This window comes from Carassius gibelio, chromosome A14, assembly GCF_023724105.1.
Source record: "Carassius gibelio isolate Cgi1373 ecotype wild population from Czech Republic chromosome A14, carGib1.2-hapl.c, whole genome shotgun sequence".
Lineage (NCBI taxonomy): Eukaryota > Metazoa > Chordata > Actinopteri > Cypriniformes > Cyprinidae > Carassius > Carassius gibelio.
Window position 1 is genome coordinate 24843993 of NC_068384.1, and position 23580 is coordinate 24867572.

Genomic DNA, 23580 nt, shown 5'->3' on the forward strand with positions numbered 1-23580 from the left:
CTGAGTCAGGTCATTAATACTGTTTACTGAGTGCAAGCTTTACTCAGTAAACACTATTCCTACAAAAACCTGCATCTAACCAAAAAAAAAAAAAGATTAAATAAAAAAAGCAAAACACTCTTTTATGTAGTGTTCAAAGAAAGATTTGATGGAATCCTAACTGGAATTTCTTAAAGGTTTCTTCTACGTGTATACATGCATTTCTAAACATGTTACATTAGTTGTAACTATTGCTTTTGTTTTTTAAAACAATACAGATTTTGACATTGGTGCAGAGATTCCTGTAATGATAAACTCCATAATGTGACTGCAAGAACACTCACGATCACTCGTCGTGTCATAAGAGATTACATGTTCTGATACATACTCTATCAAGCTGTATGACAACAGTGACTCACATCTTACTGTATGATGCTTGTGTTATGACACCAGTGACATGATGCTTAATTAACTGAATGTACAGTCAATTAAAACAAGAATTCTGCATTGGGTATATAATGTATATATAGGTCATTGTCAGAAAATGGTATCATTGTGTGCAGTGTGTGTACCAATGACTTACCACAGATATCATTAACAGTAATAAGTCATAAGTAATTAACTCTTGTAGCTCTTAATGTAGCATTTTTACAAATACATTAAATATCATCCAATTTGCATGTTCATTCAACAACATAACATATACATTTTATTGTGCTTGTTGTATAATACTAATACTAATATTAATAATACAAATATTAATAGATTGTAAATCCAGTAAAATTCACACACACACACACACACACACACACACACACACACGCGCGCGCGCGCACACACACATATTAATATTTTCAAATCAACTGACAAAATATATCAATAAGCAAGTAAATAAATAAATAAATAAATACAAACACAAATGCTACCGTTTCATGAGAATGACTCTTATACAAACCAGTATAACTGGACATTGTCTACATACACACTGTATAGCAATTTGAAATAAATTAATAAATAAATAAAAAATATTAACATAAACGATGTTGAAAGAAATATGCAGACATTTTCAGAGTTGCTCTGTGCACAAAACACTGTAGTTGATGGAGATATCCCATTGGTACTTGAGAGGACGTACCAGTCGCTCTCTTCTCTGTATATCGCTCCAATGTTGGCTTGCTTACATACCTCCTTTTCTACATATTTTCTTGTTGGGTTTTCTGGCACATTCCTTGGATATTCTTTTGACTGTAAAATGAATAAAAGACTACAAAATAACATAAGGCTCTGGAAGAAAGGTTTGAGGAGAACATGCAACAACGTCACTCCCCCTCCCCACAAGAACAACAAAGAGTACCTGACCAGAACGTTAGCTGGGGTATTTTGTCTTTTGGGAAGAAAATATTCCCAAAAAGGTGGAATTGATTTGCTGCACCCTGGAACACAAGAAGCCTAGTTTCACATGCACTGCTATATAAGACCCTTTAAAGCACAAAATAAACTCTTCCTCATTGCAACTCCAATGCACCGCTGCATCACTCCATGTTTTGCATGAGAAATGCACGGATATGTTGCACAATACACTAAATGTTTTTTCAGAACAGATGCAGAGAATTGCTGTAAGTGTGCTCTACAACCTTTAAGTCCATTTTGGTTTTATGACTCACTGTAAGATGGATTTCAAATCCAAATAGGTTAGGTAGCTTTTGATCAGACAATTAGGTCTGTTCCAAAACATAGTGCCCTACCTGGACAGCATTTTACTGCATGCAGCAAAGGCAATAACGTTATGCTGGCTTCTTGGATATCTAATTATGCCTAAATTAAAATTCAGCAATGCATCTATCCTGAACAGTGAAGGCAATCCCAGAATGTACTGCACTGAGCTCACTGAAAAATGGTGGAGTCCAATATTTGTGTCTACTAGGCATTATTTTACTTAATAGAGTACTGTGTCATTAGCTTAGCAACTTCAAAATGTTAAACTCAATTGAAATCAATTGCCAAGTATCCCATGCATTATTTGTGTGCTAACGTTCCAAATCAGTCACTTGTGAGGCTGCATTTCAGTAAGGAACAGGGGTTGTGTCAACCATTTTTAGAAATGTCAGCCATTTTTTATTCCCCCCTGCTTTTTGGGAGATGCTGTAAACATTATATTTTAAACGTTTTGTTTTGTTTGGGTACAAAACAATAATAATAAAATGAACTAACCTAGCCTCTGGCAACTGGCAGCGATGGTTACACAAACAGTACTTGGTTATCCTACTAAAGCTATCACCGGTAGCATACTCAGCATACTCTAGCATGTTCGCGTCTTTAGAAGGCAACTCACTAGGTTTTGGAACAGAGCTAGCACTTTATGCTTTCAAATCTGTAAGAGTTTGTAAGAAAGACTCTTTGTGCTGGGGTGTTATTTGCGAATGCAAATGTTCAACTTGATCACAGAATTTGTTTAAAGATCTTAAATTCCTCAAGACAGGCTTTGAACGTTAACAGAAGAAAGTGGGACAGTAAAGGGTCTTACATGGTTAGGACTGATGCCACAGGCCTCTTGTGTTCCAGAACATTTTTGCAACTCTACAAAAGGCTCATTTTGGCATCAAGCAAGCTAATCTCAGATCGCTAATCCCCAGAACAGTCAAGACAGTGAGGAGAGGGAGGTGCACCAAGATCATTACATCCAAACTTCATGTCAGATTAGAATCTGAGCTCTTACATTAAAAAAAGATTACTTTCTTCTAGCTTTCTTTCTTTCTTTCTTTCTTTTTGGTTTGCTCTCTTGAACAACACAAAAGAGGAACCCGTAACAGTGGCATGGAAGGGAAGTTGATGTTGAGTTGATGGACAGACTTCATGGCAGATCAAGTCAAGATGAGGAGTGAAAATGGTGAACACAGACACGACATGCGCCGGACAACAACTCATGCTTCAAACACAACACAGGAAGTGACAGAATGTAATAGCGAGATGCTATTTTTTCTTTTTTATACCCGACACACTCACCATCCTCCGTTGGAACATAGATGTTTAGATACAAACAATCCTCGTTTTGATCTTGTATGTAAGTGGCAACTATATCCAAGTTAAAGGTGAACCAGATTGGCATCATGATCTCCGGAACGGCGTTGTGAATGTTTTGCGGGCACACTGGCGCGAAATGAGTGGCGTTTTTGATCCCCGACCAAGACAAGGGTGGCTCAGGAGGAAGGAAGCGTTTCTCCCCCACAGGTGGGGCGGCGTACGGCACGCCAAGGTACTGGTCCACTGGTCCCAGGATCTCGCTGGGCAGAGGAACCCGTGCACCTCGTAATTTCCCATACTGCGTATTCACGGTTGGGTGGTAGCTCTGTCCCCTGACGAGCGTCACACACCAACAAAAAATCCATATCCACAGAGACACATTGTGAGCCCTGCCACTGCAGCAGTCCTGCTGGTGCAAAACGAGACGGTTTTTGCACACCGCTAACCACATGGTCTGTGAAAATGGCCGCTGCTGCTCGATGCCGATGTATGCCGAGAAACTCCTCCAGCAAGTGTCTCCTGCCTTCAGACACTCAAACTGAAGAAAAACACATACACGCTCTCTGGTCCCCTCTGGAGAAATCCTCATTCACTGTGCAGTGGTATCTTCAGATCCAATCTCCTGCAGGAGAAAAACAAAATATTTTGAATGGGACCATGTATAATTCTTTTGGCTTTTCTGTATGTGTATAGAATGGCACCCATAAAATAAAATAAAACGTTGTTTGCCTGGCGCTGCACCAATATACCTAAACTCACTAGTTCAAACTTATGTGCCCCACAGAAGCTTGCGTTCTGAAAGTGAACGATACCTTGTGGTGCCATCCCAAAGAGGCACAAAATCACTATCACAGACCTTTTCCTGGAGTGTTCCCAGCTGGGGGAATGACCTCCCTGTCTCAATTTGAACAGCTGAGTCTTTGGCCATTTTCGAAAAAATATTTTTTGCCAGCACCTGACAAACTAATACTAGCACTTACATATTCTATTCTATTCTATTCTATTCTATTCTATTCTATTCTATTCTATTCTATTCTATTCTATTCTATTCTATTCTATTCAAAATAGCTATGTGTACTGTGCTAGACTAAATGAGACTTGTCACAGCACTTGCTCTCTTATCCGTCTGATTGCTTCTATTGTTCTCCTCATTTGTAAGTCATTTTGGATAAAAGCGTCTGCTAAATAATTAAATTTAAATGTAAATGACAGTGCTCTTGATGCATCCATAACAATATATTGGAAAAACAGCGACCATACCGGTAAAGAAACGAAGTTGCTTGTCATCAAAACCATGTTTTTAAAATAAGCCCAAAAAATGCAACCCTTTTAACAAAAAATAAATAAATAAAATAAAAACAGCCAAAAACTGTGAAAAATATGTGTACTTGGCAACTCTGGTTCTCAGCTTCTGGATCATGATCATTTGATAAGAATGTTAATTATAAAGTGTAAATTACTCAATGTTACTAATAAAATGAAACTAACTATTTAATCCTGCATAGCTAGGATAGCTAAATAGTAACAGTCTGCTTCCCACTGATGTCAAAGCATGTGTGCCAATTAAACTCAGCAGTATTTTGGTTCAGCGGTCACTTAAAATTAGCAAGAGGCAGCATTCTTCTGTTCGGACGCAAACACTTTCTACTTCCGTCTAATTTTTGAACACTCAAATTTAGATTTCTTTGCTAGGCAGAAATTAGCAATGTAGCAATTATATATTAGCTTACTTATCATCAGAACTCTCTCTGTTTTGTTTTAGATCATTGAATCATGTTGCCTCAGAAGTCTGTCCAAAAGCATTTTTGTGAGGAACCTTCATGCACAGCTGCTCCCTGTAGCTATAGTCTCTGCCTGATAACAAGTCGGCTCGCTAAGCTTTTGGATGCAGCCAGACTGTGACATTCCCTCATCTTCAGATTCCACAAACAAATCAATGCAAGGTATAGAGAAATACAACACAGACTACATTAAATGTGATTTCACTTCCAGCAACAGAAAATCTTTTTTGTGCCAACCAAACATGTAAACTATAAAGATTATTTTGTACAATAACTTATTTTGGTACCATGTTTGTTCATCAAATATAAAATCTAGGCCCTCAAGCAAAACCAGTTGAGAGCCACTTAATCAGTAAATAAAACATACTGTAGGAGGGTTTTTTATCAAGCAAAAATTACAACATCTCTGTCCAAATTTGACAGAAATGTGTTAAATAAAATATTTTTCAGACACAGGTCCCCTGTCCTCATCTATGAAAAGCTGGTATTTGTAAGTGCCTCACGGGCACCTGTGCTAACACTGTAAATGCTAATGATGAGGAGGGTCATCCTCAGTACAGAGAAACTCTTCCCTGCTCAGCTACTGATCAATTTTAAAGCTTAAGACCCTCAGACCTCCATCTCTTGGAGGGCTTAGAATAATAACATGGAGAAAAGCCGGAGTTTAGTATCGGATATTGCATTCCAAAATGACTCTGTAAATGATTTATGATGTATCTAGTGGAGCAGTATCCACCAGACAACAGGCGATATGAATCTTCCTGGAGGTGCACTTATCACTCCACAACTCCTAGCCAGACTTGAGCAGATTTGCACAAAGCCTGGCAGGAAGTTCTTCATCCTCCACCTCATCATCCGCACAACCTTACTGTTGCCTGTAATTGGTTGGTGCCTGTGAATGGTACAGCTGATCTCCAGAGAGAAGAGATGCCCATTGAAGGAAAGGAAATGTCCGACCCAATCTTGGCACACTTTAAACACTGTTTTCTCCAATTCATGACTTGCCCATTTCAGTTACTACTCAAGTGAGAAGTGAATATAACAACTGATTTGAGAATTAAATAGAATTGATATTTTTTGCTGCTATGATCAGCTTTGCTGTTCCTGGTCGACTACCAACCCCTTTTCTCCACACTAAAGTTCCCACTTGTCTAAAACATACAACTTCATTGTCATTGATGTGGTGAAACCGGGCAGCATGCAACACCTGAGACCTTGGTTCTAGCTGATATTAACATGCGATTGTGTTGATCTGATCACAAGTGGTCCGCCGAGATGCATTACTGTTTCCACCTGATATGAAAATGCGTTTCAAATATGTCTCCTGTGAACAGATTATATTCAGAGAAGAAGCAATGGCTACTTACATACAATGAAAGTTACCTCAGTCTTTGGAACAGAAAGTTGAGGTTATTTAAAATAAATAAATAAATAAATAAAATTATTCATATCATATATATATATATATATATATATATATATATATATATATATATATATATATATATATATATATATATATATATATATTAGACCTCCATGGCTAGCCACAAATGATGATAAATTTCTTTAAAATGCAGGTTAACATGATTTGTATTTTATTGTAAGTTGCTTCAATTAGAATACATCCCGAAGTGTAATGTGATACAGGCTATTGAAGAAAGATCGATAATAGTCATCGATAGCCAGATGTTTCTGTTGTAAATTTGATTACTATTTATCTGCATTACACTTTATTGCACATGTCATTGTCGAGACTTGTGAATCTCCATCCGTGACGCGTGAATTATGACTGTTATGGGACTGTGCATTGGGACTCATTGTCAGCAGTCGGCACATAAAATGTTGCATAATATGTGGTCACCATCTTAACACATTTTGGGGAGTAACACAGCACAGAACATGCAAAGACGTTGTTAACATTTTCCTGAAACTAAAACTACAGATACATATTTTATGTAATATCACATTTTGCGAACATTGTCGCATTGGAAGTGGGTAAAAACAGAACACCCCTACACACACTGTATTAAATTTAGCCTACACATTATGTATTTCAAGTAATAGAGTAATTACTAGACATAAACATGATGGCAAAATAAGCCCACCTACATCTCTGCCTGAAAATGAAATGGAAAGGGTTGCAAAGGACAAAGCCTTATGGAGCAAAACCTTGCTCCTGGTTCAAAAGCATCTGTCCTGAGGCTCCAGAAATATAACTCAACATAAAATCACACATGAAGGTGCACAAGATGGTGTAACAGATGAACCTGATGGTGTGTTGTGTAGCCCCACAGGACAATGAAGACTGCATAATAATATGCCTGAATGTGTGGTATGAAATGTGCAGAGAATATAAAAAGATAATGCCAACAGACAGAATAATGGTGCATTTATACCAAAAGCGGGTAACACTTTAGAATAAGGTTCCATTAGTTAATGTTAGTTAATGTATTAATTAACATGAACAAACAATGAATAATACATTTATTACTGTATTTATTAATCTTCGTTAATGTTAGTTAATGAAAATACAGTTATTCATTGTTAGTTCATGGTAATTCACAGTGCATTAACTAATGTTAACAAGCACAACTTTTGATTTAAATAATGCATTAGTAAATGTTGAAATTAACATGAACTAAGACTTATAAATGCTGTAGAAGAATTGTTCTTGCTTAGTTCATGTTAACGAAAGTAGTTAACTAACATTAACTAATGGAACCTTATTCTAAAGTGTTACCCAAAAGCGATTTGCAGAGGCAAATCGATCAGAAGTTACTCATTTCAGTTCAAGCTAGTGATTTAAGGAGACATGAGTGCCAGCAATGCAACACAGCTAGTGTCAAGTTGAGCAGTGTCACTCACAAGACAGGAATGACGTGGTGTGGTGACACTGAACGTCTTTATCCTGGCAACTGTGCCCCAATTCACACTTTATTTACAACACAGAGAGGTTCACAGTGATTAGCAAGTCTTGTTACTACATGTCACTGTGCAGGATAAGGTTAACTGACAGAAATCCCTGTCATCTAACAACTAATGAAACACTCGCATGGGAAGCAAAATATTCATTAAATAGAAATCAAAGGTGTGCATCATATATTGTAAATAAACTCATTCCATTGCCTCTGAAGTGAACATACTGCCAATGCTAACAGCTCTGCACCTGTGCTACATTTACTGAATGAGGACAGGTTAACCTCTGCAATTCAATTTAATTTGCTTCCGCAAAGTTACGTTTCTCCAAAAACTGTAAACTATTGCATAACAGTGCACAAGGGCTATTCTTTAAAAGTCACATCAAATGACGCAGACTCGTGTTTGGTAATCTATCCTCTATATATTTTCATCAAATCTTGTTCCTAAAATTATTATTATTATAATAAATGTTTTACATGTAGAATTTTTTTACAGACCGCCTAGTACTCTCCTTTGGTCCTCTGGGGCTCCCCGGGCTCTAAATGAATTGGTCACCCATAAAGGAAAAATCTGTCATCTGTTTATTATTTTTTTCTGTCTTCAGTGGCTCACACAAAGATATTTTAGGCAGAATATTCCTGCAGTTTATTCACACGCAGTGGAAGCAAAGGGGGCAAGCAATGTCAAACCCCAAAAATGACAAAAAAAAGCTATAAAAGTACTATAACAGTAGCTCGTGATTTGTGTACAAGCCTTCTGATGAGGAAGTTATTGTTTCACAGAAAATCTTTCTCACTGCAACAGTTCTCTAATAACATTTATACTTCTGATTTAAAATATAGCTCATGAGTGGTATGCATTACTTGTATCCAATGTAACAGATGCTTTTCTGACATTTTTGGAGCTTTGAAGCATGTCCATCCCTATTCACTTTCACTGCAAAAATCTGCTTGAACATTCTGATAACATCATCTTTAGTGCTCCAAAGTAGAAAGTCAAACCTTAAAATGGCATGAGGGTGAGTACATGATGACAGGATTTCAATTTTAGGTGATCTATACCTTTAAAACGCCTGCTGTATTTTCACCATGGGAAAAATACAGAATTACAGAAAAACAGATAATATTGATTGGCTCATGTGGTTGGCCTTGCTCCGGATAATAAAGCCAACATGCAGACACACTGAACACACAGGACTGAGTTTCTGTACACATGCTCTCATGCCTGTCTGAGCCTAGCATATATGCTCAACTACAAGTCTATCACATCTATAATGTAAAATAACAAATAAATATAATACTACAGTGTCCAAGTGGCACACGTCTGGTGGCGGATAAGCTTTTTTGATTTGTCAAGTCCCATTACTCATTGTCAGAGTCTCAGTGGGAAGCTAGACAGGCATCATCCACTTGGCTGCCTTAAGACTGAATCCACATTTAGATGTCGCTAGTTAAGATATGAACTTGATGGGTTATCCAGATGTGTTTATCAGCTCTGATGACACACAGCTGTGATTTGTTCATCTTACTGGCCACCAGAGTATGACAACACCTGGCCATTTTATTTACATTAGAAACCCTTGATTTAAAAGCCACATGTTACAAATTCATTCAAAATTCGGTGACTGCTTTTGTTTCTGGAAACGGGTTAAGTGAGGGAAGTTTACCAGCTGATTATGACTTTACACAGCTCTATGGAATATTTGATTCTTGTTGGTTACATGAGGCGTTCTGCAGTTAAAGATTTGAGCACTAATGAGTAGCTCACTCGCTCATGACTGATTGCTAGCTGTGCTAGTTTCATGTCTTGCATGCCATGTCACGCTTTCTTCTCACATACTATACCATACAATTCATTAATATTTTATTATGTGAGACTATAAGCATCAGTGAAATAAGCAGGATATTGTATAGTCAACAGGTCAAAAATTAAATAATTATATTATATTATATTATATTATATTATATTATATTATATCATATCATATTATATTATATTATATTATATTATATTATATTATATTATATTATATTATATATTCACTTCATCGAATGGTAGAGTCTTACATGTTTACATACTACATACTTTTTCAGCTTCAACTTGCTTTTGATACCACGTACCCTGTTCGATTTAAAACTTGTTTTGAATGACGACAAAACAAAACTTATGTTGTTCTCAAATGCAAAATCAAAGTCACGGAACCTTCTACCCATCACTACTTCTCAGGGCTCCGAGATTGAGTCTGTATCTCAATTCAAGTATCTTGGTATTCTAATTGATGAGTCACTCTCTTTTAAACCTCACATTCAACAGTTGGTAAAAAAAATAAAGCTGAAATTGGGTTTTTATTTTAGAAACAAGTCATGTTTTTCCTTTGAGGCCAAAAGGAGGCTTGTTGCTGTCACTTTCTTGTCAGTGCTGGACTATGGCGATGTTATATACATGAATGCTTCCATCACAAGCTTGAAACTGTTGGATACTGTTAATCATGGAGCTCTTAGGTTTATCACAAACTTTAGAGCACTTACTCATCACTGTTCTTTGTATGATCGGGTTGGTTGGTCTGCATTGTCCACCCGTAGACTTAATCATTGGTACATTTTTATCTACAAGGCAATTCTTGGTCTGCTTCCCCCATACCTCCAATCTTACATTGAAAAGAAAAATACATGAAGATATTGTCTTTGTTCTGAGGACTTATTATTATTATCTGTCCCTCAAGTCCAGATCGAAATTGGAAAAGGGGCGTTCAAGTATGCGGCCCCCTGCACTTGGAATCAGCTTCAAAATGTCCTGAATCTTTAGGAGCCAGTTTCATTGGCTGATTTTAAATTACTTTTAAATATATGGAAGCTACACAAACTGGCTGTAGATGTAATGACTGACTCAGTTATGACGTACGATCCTTGCTGTTGTTTATCGCTTGCGATAATATGTGAAATTCTGATTTCGTATGACTTTATAATTATTTGTATAATTATTTGTATATTACTTGTATAAATTGTTATATGTTGATGTTGTATGTTATATGTTTTTATGTCTGCAACCTTGTTAATTGTGCTGCTGCCTGTCTTGGCCAGGACGCTCTCTGAGTTTTATTCTGGTTAAATAAAGGTAATAATAATTGTGGGTGTCAAATGAGCTGAAAGTGAAACCCCTCAGGACTACATTTAAATTGAATAAGCAATTAGAGATTTTGTCAAATTTAGGATTAATATCACTTTGAGCACAACAGAAAAGCTTAATGACATGAATAGTGTCATGAATAATGACAGTTTAGTGGGTAAAGCAAATTTGAAAAATTCAGAATTCAGAATACCATAGTGCTTCATTTTATGGCTTACCATAGTCATGTTAGCCTGGTAATACCAGACTCTGCTACTTCACTTTGCTTCGTAGACAGATGCAATGGCATAATAGAGAAGTGTTTTCTCTCTCGCTAGGGGGCGCTTGTCTGAAGTTTAAAATCATTGGTTACCCGTAAGCCAATCAGATACGTTTAGTTAGACGTATGTTATGCGCCTGTACAGCCGCATCGAAGCACAGACATCATGCATCGAACTCAAATCTATGATTGAACTCCCACTTTAAACCTGTTGTTAAACACTCTTCTTGTTCTGGATTGAGTTTGAAAAAGAGTTGAATGTTCTCCATAACAGAGCGAACTGCATCCCGTGTCTCGTTTCCCATTTCGGCGGTCGTTTCGGTTTTTGATTTCTCTAACCTACAATGTAAAACTCGGCGCTTAGCATCTACGTCACGGCTCTCAGCCCGCCCTCTGTTCCTTGATTGGCCCGGCTGTTTCCAGACCGGTGGCAAACAGAAAGCTCTGACGCTGTATCAGACTGAGTACAGAATCGAAATGAAATTGAGCGGAAGTAGGATGTCTGACGTAGCCAGGCTATAGTCATGTACCATGACATTTACATGCTAGTCTACCGTACCTTTGAAAATAGTATGGTATTACAGTATGTACTATCTAACTAACTAACTAAATTAATGAATAGCACCACAATACTTTCTTTATTTAGTTAATTGGTTAGTTAGGTTAGTTGGAGCAAGGAAGTGTGTGACTGATTTGTTATTATGGCAACATTAAAATGTGAAGGGATGTTAAAAGTGTATATATAGCAGTTGATTTTCGATGAGAAATTGAGATTTTGTTTATATATAGCTGATTCATGTTATTTAATTCATGTAATAATTGGAATTAAAAGAAAAAAAAAATGTTTGTATTGCAGAACATAATTTTACTTTATACTCTATACTTTGCTTTCTATAACTGTTGTTATAGAAGTATATACATTTATTGAACTACTTTAATAACCCAGTTTCATAGCTTGCGTTCCCTCCCCTCACACACACACACACACACACAAACTACATTGTGCCCATCCATTTATCAGTGGCCTCCCCATTTTAGACAGTCTAGAACTAGGGCTGGTGTGTTGCATAAAAAAAAAAATAAAAAAAAAAATAAAAAACACAGAGCTGAGAATTCTGACAGGAACACAGAAACCTTTACAAATTTACTGCATAGAAAGTGTTAACAGTAAATAATAATGTGCCTTTAGGAGAGTCTCTCAGCTTGTCCGACTGATGGGAGTTTTGAATTTGGTAAACTGCTTAACATATCACAACCTGACGCAGAAGAGCTGAACTACTTTAAAACTACAAAGGCTGTTTGTCTTATTGTCTGTGAAATGCTGCAAATTCAATAGTTGTTTGGAGCTAACACACATTCTGATTTAACAAACATGACACAGCTTGTATGTTTCCAGGATTATGCATTCATGCACATTTACTTCATTTTATGAATACATGCTCAGTCTGTCATGTAACTGAATGCAAGCAATTGTGGAAGCAGAGTGCTTCATGGAGAACACACTGAAAATAATAAACTCTGGCACAACAGAAAGAATGAATGCTTGGACAAGTTGATCAAAGCAAAACTATATTCAATGATTACATTTGGAAATGTTTCTGGAAACACTTCATGGATTCTGTTGCTTATTTTTAATTCCAGTGCTAGAACCAGTGAATGCACTATTGCCACAGAAATCAGAATCAGAATCAGAAGGAGCTTTATTGCCAGGTATGTTCACACATACGAGAAATTTGTTTTCGTGACAGAAGCTCCGCAGTGCAACATAATGACAGCGACAGAACAAAAAAACACAATAAGGGATAAAATATACAAATAGGTAGGTATGGAAAAAACGTTGCATTATGACATGTATGCATAATATGTTTTGGGTGGTTGCCAGGGCATTGATATGTGGTTGCTAAGGTGTTCAGAGTGGATTTCATCATGTTGCTATGCAGTTGCTTGGATGGCTGCTATATGGCCCAATAAAAAGATCCCATCTCCGAGATTCAATAAAAATGTATATGGTATTCTGTTTTCCAAAAAATAGCACACCTCTCTTTAAAAAGCTGCTAAACATTGACATGTCATTCACGTCTGCATTAGCGAGAACCACTAAAAATTACGCCTTCTAAAATCAGTTTGAATTTTCACATTTGTGACTCTGACAGCGAAGCCTGCTTTAATTTTCTCTCCTTCCTAACAGCTCACATACTTGGTTTCTGCTGATCGAGCACTTTAAGCGGGTGTGAAGAGGTGTACTCGCTTCTTATTGTGTCTTATCACTACTACCATAAGCCTCCATCGCTGCAGTCTGAGAGGGAATCAACTTCCTGTGAAGTGTAGGCACTCTATCATCCGAAAAGAAGAATACAGACACACAGTTCTGGAATAAACTCCACACACAGACCTTTCCAGCACCACAGGCAGGACTCCATACTTCTCATAACTTCCCCAAACACATTTCTCTCCACGTCCTCACATTATACTTCTATAACGAAAAGAACAATTTTTTTCACATAATTCTCATATTCTCATAATAGTTCGTTTTCATTCTCAAAAAAAGGATTGGAAGGGTTAACCTTTGTTAAATAAATCTGACCCTCTGAGCTCATCATCTTAATGACCCACAGTGGACCTAATACCAAATGAATGTCCCTCAGCAGGATATTTAAAGTAGCTAATCGCTCAACATTTCTCCAGGGACACTTTCAGAGACCGCAGGGGCAATTCTGTCGGCCCTCCGTAATCCTTCACTATGTAAATACAGTCAAGCATTCAGAACGGCGAGACTCTTGCCACACTGAAAGCAAATCTGTCCTGAGCACTGAAAGTGTTTCTGATGAATGCAACAGTTCAGAGGTATTAAACAGAGTGGGCTTTTTTGATTACATTTACTTTTAAAAATTGGCCTGCCATAGGACTATTTGAAATTTAAAAAAAAAAAAAAAAAAAAAAAAAAAAACTGCATAATGATATTCTGGATTTAGGTAACACCAGGTGTGGTTACCTTCAACTATCTCTCCAGAAGATCTCTGCAAGCCTTGAGAGCCATGTGTCGGAGCTACGGTGGGTGAGTCAGATACTTTTCATTTCCTAAGGATACTGTTATCACTAGTTTCTTGCATTTCTTGTGTGTATGCTGACTAGCCTACCACTTGAACCACTGACTTTCAATACTGAGTAGTAGGGCTCCCCATGGGCCTCCCCTGTTGAAAGTCAGGAGATGAGGGTCCTATCTGGTACCTTTCTCCCTTTACTCTGATGACCTCTTAGGCTTTGTGGTCTAGTAGACCTCCCCAACTAAACTCTCCTTAGCCTAAGTTGTGGGCCTGCGTAGCCTCCTTGATCTTCTCATGCCTCTAGTTTAAGCTGAGTAACATACACTTTGTGTTTTGCAAAATCTGAAACTTAATCTGTTGTGGTGGTCATTCACATTGTTTCTAAATTATTGTGTATAGTGATCGCATGCATTTAAAAAAAAAACTGCTAAAAGCTTCATAGGCCAAACAGGTTTTTTTTTCCTGACACAAAATGACAGCTAAATTTATTTGACTAATCATATCAGCAGCACATGTGAAAGTGTGAATGAGTACTAGTCAGGTAAGATCACTGTCATAATAATTAGATAGTAAGAGCAGATTGATTGTTATAAAAGAAGGGGAGGAAGTGCTTCAATCATTGTGAATAACTCATCTTGTTTGCAATGGGTACCTCCAAATGAACGTGCATTTGTAAAAGGGATCACATGCAAGGAAATTGCTAAAAATAATATTACACCTGAAAGAACCATTTACTGGATCATCAAGAACTTCAAGGGGAGGTTTGGCTGTAGTGAAGGAGTCTTCAGGACACCCCAGAGTGTCAAGCAAGCACCAGGACCGTCTCCTCCTGAGGAGTCAGCTATGGAATTGTTTCACCACCAGTGCAGAGCTTGCTCAGGAATGGCAGCAGGTTGGTTTTAGCACATTTGCACACACAGTGGGGTCAAGACTTTTAGACAACGACCTAAGAAGGGCTGCAAAGAAGCCAATGGGCTGGCAATACCATGACTTAGATGCCCTTGAGCAAGGCACCGCACCCCCAACTGCTCCCAGGGGCTGCCCACTGCTCCGGATGTGTGTTCTTGGTTTGTATGTGTTCACTGCTGTGTGTGTGCACTTTGGATGGGTTAAATGCAGAGCACGAATTCTGAGTATGGGTCACCATACCACCTATTTTCTCTGATGAAGCTCCCTTTCAACTGTTTGGGACATTTGGAAAATAGATTTTTCAGAGAAGAAAAGGTGAATGCTACCATGAGTCCTGTGATGTGCCAACAGTGAATTATTGTGTGAAATCTTGTGACCATACATGTGTGGGGTAGCTTTTCAACCAAAGGAGTGGGCTTTCTCATAATTCTACCCAAAAACACTGCTATGAATAAAATAATGGTATCAAAATGTCCTACAAGTGCGACTTCTTCCTATGATCCATGAGCAATTTAGTGATGATCCGTGCATTTTCTAGCATGATGGAGCACCATGTCACAATGCAAGAGTCATAAAGAAGTGACTCAAAGATTGTTATATTGAAATTTTGGATCCGTGGCCAGGCAAGTGCCCAGATCTCAATCCCATAGAGAACCTGTGGTCAGTCCTCATAACGCTTGTGAACAAGCAGTAGCCCACTAATTTTGATCAATTCTGAGAACTAATAAGGCAAGAATGGATCGCCATCAGTCAGGATTTGTCCCAGAAGCTAATATCCAGCATGCCAGAGTGAATTGCAAAGGTAATGAAGAACAAGGGTCAACACTGTAACTATTGACTCGATAATTATATATTTTATCACTGGAAAAAACTTGACTCTGAGTCGTTAGGTTTCTATAGGAGCCTCCTTGTTCATCAAGGTCCCAGAATAGCGCTACAACCTCAGGTTGTTAGGTCATAGCTTCAAGGTTAAGCACGACAGTACTCCTCTGACTTCCGAGTGATATTATTGCATATCCTGCTCCCTGATGACCTTGCAGGGTATTTTTTGCCTTGAGATGCCACCCTGGCTAGGGTGCTCATGAGGTGAGCTAATTCATATCTCGCCGTGAAGTGCTCCTTGAGATCTAAGCTCCCTGTGACCATTCTGTACATGTACTGAGCTTGAGTTGTCCTATTGTTGAGTAGTAGTAACTCGCTCTTGAAATCTAAATTCTGAAGACCTATTTTTGAGTACTTGCTCTGAGGAGCCCAAATCATGTACATGAATGGCTTAGAGTCATGTACTATTTTCATGTTTGAGCTGGCATTGCTCAGCAATTAGATTATATTTGAACCCTCCCTGAGAGAATGAGGCTCTACCCATGAACCATATTTTCTTTAATTAGGCTGTAACAGGTAAGATATTTTGGACACGTAGCTCAGGCCTTTGGCCAAAGGGGATATCCTTTACAGCTGCCGAGGCATTGAGTGAGGGGCAACTCCCATGGTTTGGAAGGGGACGTAGTTCGAGGACCGCTAGAGGACATAGTTTGAGTTCCCTCAGAAAGGAAAATCTGAGGTTATGCATGTAACCATGGTTGCCTTTCAAGGGAACTTCAAACTGCATCCTCTAGGGGTCGGAACACCTCCACTGTGGTTCCCACGAGTTCATTCTCCTCCGTGCCTCAGCGGCGGTGGGTCCTGAACCGAGGGGAAAAAGATGGCTGTCCCTCTTTCCTCAAAAAGAGAGACAAACGAGAGCGGAGCTTTTTCATAGGAAAACGCTCACAATGCATGCAGATCGCCCCCTCAAGGATATTGTGCGCATGTTCTTCGCCCAAACAAGAGACGCAAAGACTGTGTGTGTCATCAGGTGTCAAATAACGCCGACATGGATGTACACACTGTTTTAATGCCTTGCTAGTGGATGCCATGATAAACAAAGAAATACAATTATGAGATAAATTATGTGCTCTCTGGGCGCTTATTTATAATCACACCGGTAGTGACGTCAGAGGCTGTCGCCGGCCAACGCGTTGGTGTTTTTCAAAGTATGCTTCAGACACGGGTCATGACGAGGTGTTACCCAAGGGGACGCAGTGTCTCATTCCCTACTCAGGGAACTATGGTTAAATTCATAACCTGAGACAGTTCCTGAGAAGGGAATGGCACACTGAAAAGATTCCTCTTTTCTTGCCATGCCTCGGATGCAAACTTCAAATGAAGTGGATGACGTGTTCTAACGGTGCCCTTTTACACTTTGGTCACACCAGTAGTGACGTCATAAGTTGTCTCCAGGGAATATATATCCATATAAAACATATACAGACAAAAGCATTGTGAAATAATTTACTTACGGATTGCAATGCAGCTGCAGTCAGATCATCTCTCAACAAAAGTTTCTTTGTGAACTCTCCATTACATTGTGCCTCGTTTACAAAATAAAATGCTCCAAACACATGTATAATCCTCCGATATGATCCAGGATGCCATTTAAAATAAACCATCTGCTGTCTGTACAAAGTTGTCAACGAGCTGTTTAAACCAAACACGTCAAAGTAAATGATATTTCACTCTATCATTTGCCTTATGTATACTGTACCAAGTGTATTGAAATTAAATGTGTTATATTATTTAATTTTTATATTAATTTAAACAATTGTTATCAAACAATTATATTAGTCTAGTAACATAAATATATAACAGTATAGATTATATCTAGAGTTGTGTAATTCATTATCTTATTGTCGATCCACCAGTTCACGTTTACAACTGTGTGTTTTCTGCTTAAAAATAAGGTTCATTTTTGGCTTTGGTCTAAACAAACAGCAGAAGGGCTTATTGAAAAATAAATTTTCTGCTAGCAGGTGGCGCTTTTTGCCAGGAATATAGTGGTTTCCCCTGTAACCGGAGAAAACAAAGCAGCGTGGCACCTTGAAACTTATATTTCACTCATATTTAATCAATTAATCAATAGCCTTTTGAAGAGTAAGCTATATCTCATTATACATGTATAGCTTTTGGACCAATCAGACACACAACTATTTGTTCTATTTAACAAATTATATGTAACGCCCCCTCATCTAACCAGGGCCTTTGGACCCTTTCCCAGAAATGCAACTATCACCTCAAAAAAGGCAGAACAGTTCTCTGGTTCCATAGCAACCAAAGGCACACTAATAAAGCTAGTTCATGGCTCCTAGGAATGTGGCAAAGCAACTCTTAACTCAAGGACACATAATGCTCATAAAAAGGGACTCTTCTCTAATAAGTTCATAAGAAAACCTCTCTTTGAATCAACACACATATCCTTTAGGTTATTGTGTACATTATTGCTGTTCTTGTATATTGTCTGTTGAATTTGACTGTTTTATGCATACTTATGATAGAACCACTCGTTTATGTAATCTTACCTATATGTAATTTTAAACCATTATAAACCATGTTTAGTACCTATGAATTCGGCTTCTGATTATCTAAACGAGAGTGTAAGAGTATGTGAGCTAGAACGCTTGCGACCTGCTAAGTCTGTGCCAGTCCTCGTGCCTTGACTTTCCATTCAACAAAGATCTTAGGATCTCAGCTGACACCTCTCTTAGCTCTTTTTCACTTTCCACTGGGAAAAACTTCCAATCACCAACGAGGCAGGACATCTTTGGAATTCATCACTCTTCAAAACCGGAAGAACGTGATCGCGACTCCTACACCACCGAACCTCCAAACCATCAAGACTTTGAATCCAGATGCTTGTTCCAGGTCAAGGAAAAGCAAGCATCATACATTTAACTAAATTAAACAGCGGTTTAGTATAAGCTATACACCCTGTTATAAACAGCACTGATGGTTTTACTCAGGTGGTTAACTGACTCTTTTCATAGCTTCATTCTCAGGTTTTCCTGATGGTTTCATCCATCAAAGCTCATTTGCCCTTTCCACTATATGAGTGACTGTTTGTTTGTTTGTTTGTTTGTTAGACTAGTTTGCGTAAGTATTTAGTTAATAAAACTCTTTCTGATTCTGCCTTACAAATCAATTTCCCTTTACGATTCCAATTTTGCTACTGGCTCAAATGCATTAATACTGTATGAAAGTATTTTCTGTGGCCACGAAAATATCCTTTCTTAGGGTTTATATGAAATTATAATGTTTGCTGGACGAAGAGATTAGTTGATGACAAATTAATTCTGCTACATTTACTACTGGCAGCTAATATTAATAATTGTAATTAATCATAATTAATTGTAATTATTTATATACATTTGCCTTTTGAGCTTAAATTTGCTAAAGATGTAAATATACATTTAGTTGCACCACCTGAGTCTTCTACACCCATTTCTACCAGTGATCATTGTTTCCTTCCCACGGTACTACTACGCACATCTCAGTTGCATCACTGGGCTGTAGATTGCCAAGTTGAGGGGACAAATGGGTCGAAATTTGTATGCGTCAAGATCTGGCAACTGGACAACCTTGGAGTTTGTTGTTGTGATTATTTATATAATGTGATTTGGCCCATACAAATTACAGGAGTTTTACCAGAAGCGAATGTAGCAAACATAAAATACACGGGAGAAATACAGGTAAATATTTTAACAGGATGATAGTGGGATAGAATGGAAAAAAAATATGGGAGAATTCCAGGAACAACGGGAGGGTTGACAGTTATATGCTTTAAGGGTAAATACCTCTTTTTGCTAATTAAAATGCGTATTTTTAAGCTTTTTGTGCAAATTAAATTCAGTGGTGTCAAAAGTACTGGCATTCATTACTCAAGTAGAAGTATAGATACTAGGGTTTAAAAAGACTTTTGTAGAAGTTGAAGTATCAACTCAAGCTTTTTACTCAAGTAAAAGTGTAAAAGTACTGGTTTAAGAAACTACTTAAAGTATAAAAGTAAAAGTAATGTAAGGGGAAAAAATGCCATTAAGAACAAAAGCTTAGGCCGCACCACAGGGGCCTATTGTGCACTACCCCACCGCCTCAAAAAACATTTTTCTAAAGGCCATAGGCCATAATGACTATAATGTTATATTAAAATGTTCATGTTGAAAAATTTGGGATGCACTAGGCTTCCTGTTTCAGCCGCATATATGAAAATACAAAAATGGTGTGCACATCCCAAACATCCAATTAGGACGCAGGTGCAAGACAACTGAATGATATAGACAAATAAAGAAGTGAAGTCTGAACACTGAAAACTACTGCTCCAGAGGAATTTAATCAAGCAACGTTTCGACCTTCAGGTCTTCCTCAGCCGCATATATGCCCATTTAAAATGAACGCACTTTAGTACAATGCAAATACATTAAAGGACTAGAGATATGATGACTAGTTGCCAATAAGTATTGTTATGGTGCAAAAAGTCAAACTTCAGAGGCTTGTCATCAATAACTTTTAATGGAATGTTTATGTACATCCAAGCTTAGCTGCAGGAATCTGAGGGCAATGGACAAGAACATTGGTGCAGGCTTAGTAACAATTACACTTGTATGGTTGTCTATTTACAGTAAACATTATAGTGCTGTCAAAATGAATGATTAATCCAAGTGATTATTCAAAAACTAAAACTGAAAAAGAAATCATAATCCTGATACTTTCTTGATTGATAGCTTCTTGTATTTGGTACATACATCTGCTATGTCCAGTGTTCGGGGGGGAATGAGTTACAAAGTTGGTATAGCCTTCTTATCACAACATTGTCAATCGAAAACACTAATTTATTAAAATGTCTCGCTACTGAACTACCTAAAGTAGCTTAATTTGTGGAGGACGAAGAAAAAGCACTCATTTGGTAAATGAGCCAGTGAGAAATAATAACTTTTAAGTAGGGTCCAGTGCCTTTTCAATACTTTTAAAACGGTACCGGCTCCTAAACGGTGCCTGAACCGATACTTTAAAAAAAAAGAACCACAAAAAAACTATGGATAACTTTAAAGAACATTACAAATATTTAAAATAAATCCATAGCTTGTTGTGCAAGTTGTGCTTCCCTTAATCTAAGGCTAATAAATGTATTTCACAATCTGGGTCATTATTTAATACAAAACCACACATAATGTTTCCACTGTATCTCTGTCACTCACTCTGATATAAAAGTTAACATGACTGCTGTCTGTCACTGTCTTAAATCAGTTCTGTGAATTACTGTATGGTCATTCTTTATAAAGTAGCAACAATGTCGTTTTTAAAATACAGTACTGTGCAAAAGTCTTATGGAAAAATTTGTATTTTCTCCCCAAAAAGGGTTTTAAGCCAGTTATTTATATCTTTTGCTGTAGTGTGTCAGTAGGAAATATCAGTTTGCCATTAATTTTAATAATAATCTAGTGCGATTTTGAATGCACAAGCAGTCTGACAACGGCAAAATTAATGTTTGGAAATGTAAACTGATATTTTATACTGACACACTACAGCAAAATATATAAATAACTGTCCGAACACCATTCTTTTAAGTGAAAATACTAACGTGTCTAAGACTTTTGCACAGTAGTTTATGCATAAAGTACGTATGATTAAATTAAGTATATTTAAGTAAGTGTAATTAAAGTATGTGTTCGTTCATATGTGTTAAGGGCTAGATTTTCGCTGGAGGAAACGGCTGTGGTGTGATGAGCTAAAACTTTACAGATGAGAAACCGACTGCTACCTCGTGACCTTTTGTAAACTGTATTTATGACAAAGAACTGCACAGATATGGATATTCTAACAATCTATCGATAAACACATACCTTGTGTCCTCTGTTTGTTTAAGTGCGCATGCGCTGCTCCGTTCGCGGTCTGCGGATTGAAGAGCGCGCTGAAAGACGGGAGGAGACCGGTCTGACGCTGGTTTCATGTGAAATTTAAGCGGACTGACTCTGAGGCGATCGGATACCGGTTCCATACCCAACCCTACTTTAAAGAAATATATTTTTTGATAAACGAACCCAAAACTGTCTATGTCCTGGCTGGACTGTGATGTGTCACGTGCAGGTGCGATGGATCGCGTACAGACCAATAGGGTGTCGGAATGGTATATGGTTATACTTCTCATCCAACCACAATCAAATTCACTCCATCCGGATGGCGCGATTTATCTGGATAGGTCTTTTTTTTTTTTTTTTTTTTTTTTTGAATGATGACAAGCCGAAATGAAATTGCAGTAACGAAGCTATTTTTAAAATGTAAGGAGTAGAAAGTACAGATACTTGCCTGAAAATGTAAGGAGTAGAAGTAAAAAGTCGGCTGAAAAATAATCACTCAAGTAAAGTATAGATACCCCAAATTTCTACTTAAGTACAGTAACGAAGTATTTGTACTTCGTTACTTGACACCTCTGATTAAATTACAGTACAACAACAGGCAGAGAAAAGCAAATTTTAGCTTTCGCTGAGGTGGTGCGATGTGAAACATAGTGTTTCACTATGATGATCATCACCTACTATTCTATAATATTCAAACACAAACAGGCAGAAAAGTGAATATTCATTAGATGTCAGAGCACACTGCTTCTCAGTTGGCTCTGCTAATTAATGGTGTCCCCATTATATAAACTGGCAAGGATTTAACAAATATTTCCTCAGGGAAAATGCTAAACAGCAACTGAATCTAATTCCTCAGTTCATCAGTAGGTCAACTTTACCTGGCATATTTATAAATATTTATATATATATATATATTTTTTTTTTTTGCTTTGTATCATGCATGTGGCCCCTTTGAAGACGATGGGATGCACAATGTTTTGCCTGTTTTCTGAATTAAGCATGCAGTACCATTACAGTTGGTTCATCTGGGGTAATTAACAACAGCTACACCATTTTGTTTTACAGCCTACAAGTCTGTGACAAGCAGTGGCGTCTATACTTGGAGTGATAGTTGATTTTGAGCCCATTGTATATTAAATTGTTTGTTTGCTATGTGTGTATTTCCATCTTAGTATGGAGACTCTGATTGGACTGGCACTGTTATTCCTCTGACACATGAGCCTTGTTTCTGCTAGCAGCAGGAATCAGCGTTAATTCAGAAGCGGTTATTAGAGTCTATCTATTCAAATTTGCATAGCGTAAAGTGTGTTGTCAAAAACATAAACTGGATTTTGAAGGGTACACGTGAATTAACTGCTATTAGGTAAAAAACAAAAACAAAACAAAACACTGTGACCCAGATGTTGACTGTAAAACTAGAGCTCTATTAATAGCAAGATGTGCCTTGACATTTGCAGCCGACCTACCATGACAACATTAACATGTTGCGGGAGAAATACCCAATGCTGAGGCTGAAGCACACTGTTAGTGCGGTCTGCTCACCGACAACGGAGGAGGATATACTTGCAGTTCAACAGCAGTGCATCTTGTGCTAATTCAGCGATGGAATATTCCCTGTCTCTTATTTATTCAGTGTTTATGTGGGCAGAGCTTTGATGAGATGGTGCATTTACGGTGGCATGTAATATAAAAGATCTAACCACAAAATTGTTACTGTATAATGAGTAAAATTAGTTATGTCAAGAGTTAAAACACAACAAAACTAATTATAGTAATTAAAGCGACATTGTTCAACGTGAAATGGAAAGGGTTCT

At 37.7% G+C, this 23580-nt stretch overlaps 2 protein-coding genes across 3 annotated transcripts in view; both read right to left on the bottom strand.

Annotated features, from left to right (window-relative positions):
- Nucleotides 1-23580, bottom strand: part of LOC128026947 (neuroligin-3) — a 197254-nt gene that overhangs the window by 149084 nt on the left and 24590 nt on the right. The window contains exons 2-3 of one of the 2 annotated variants that reach the window (XM_052614248.1): nucleotides 2983-3622; nucleotides 1165-1224 (exon numbers count right to left, since the gene is read on the bottom strand). In XM_052614248.1, the coding sequence (XP_052470208.1) occupies nucleotides 1165-1224; nucleotides 2983-3589 (667 nt within the window). In that variant the 5' untranslated portion in view covers nucleotides 3590-3622. The remainder of the gene's footprint in view (nucleotides 1-1164; nucleotides 1225-2982; nucleotides 3623-23580) is intronic. The other variant, XM_052614249.1, reaches the window with a different exon arrangement.
- Nucleotides 1-23580, bottom strand: part of LOC128026950 (ligand-dependent nuclear receptor corepressor-like protein) — a 473072-nt gene that overhangs the window by 4250 nt on the left and 445242 nt on the right. The gene's annotated exons all lie outside the window — the stretch shown is intronic.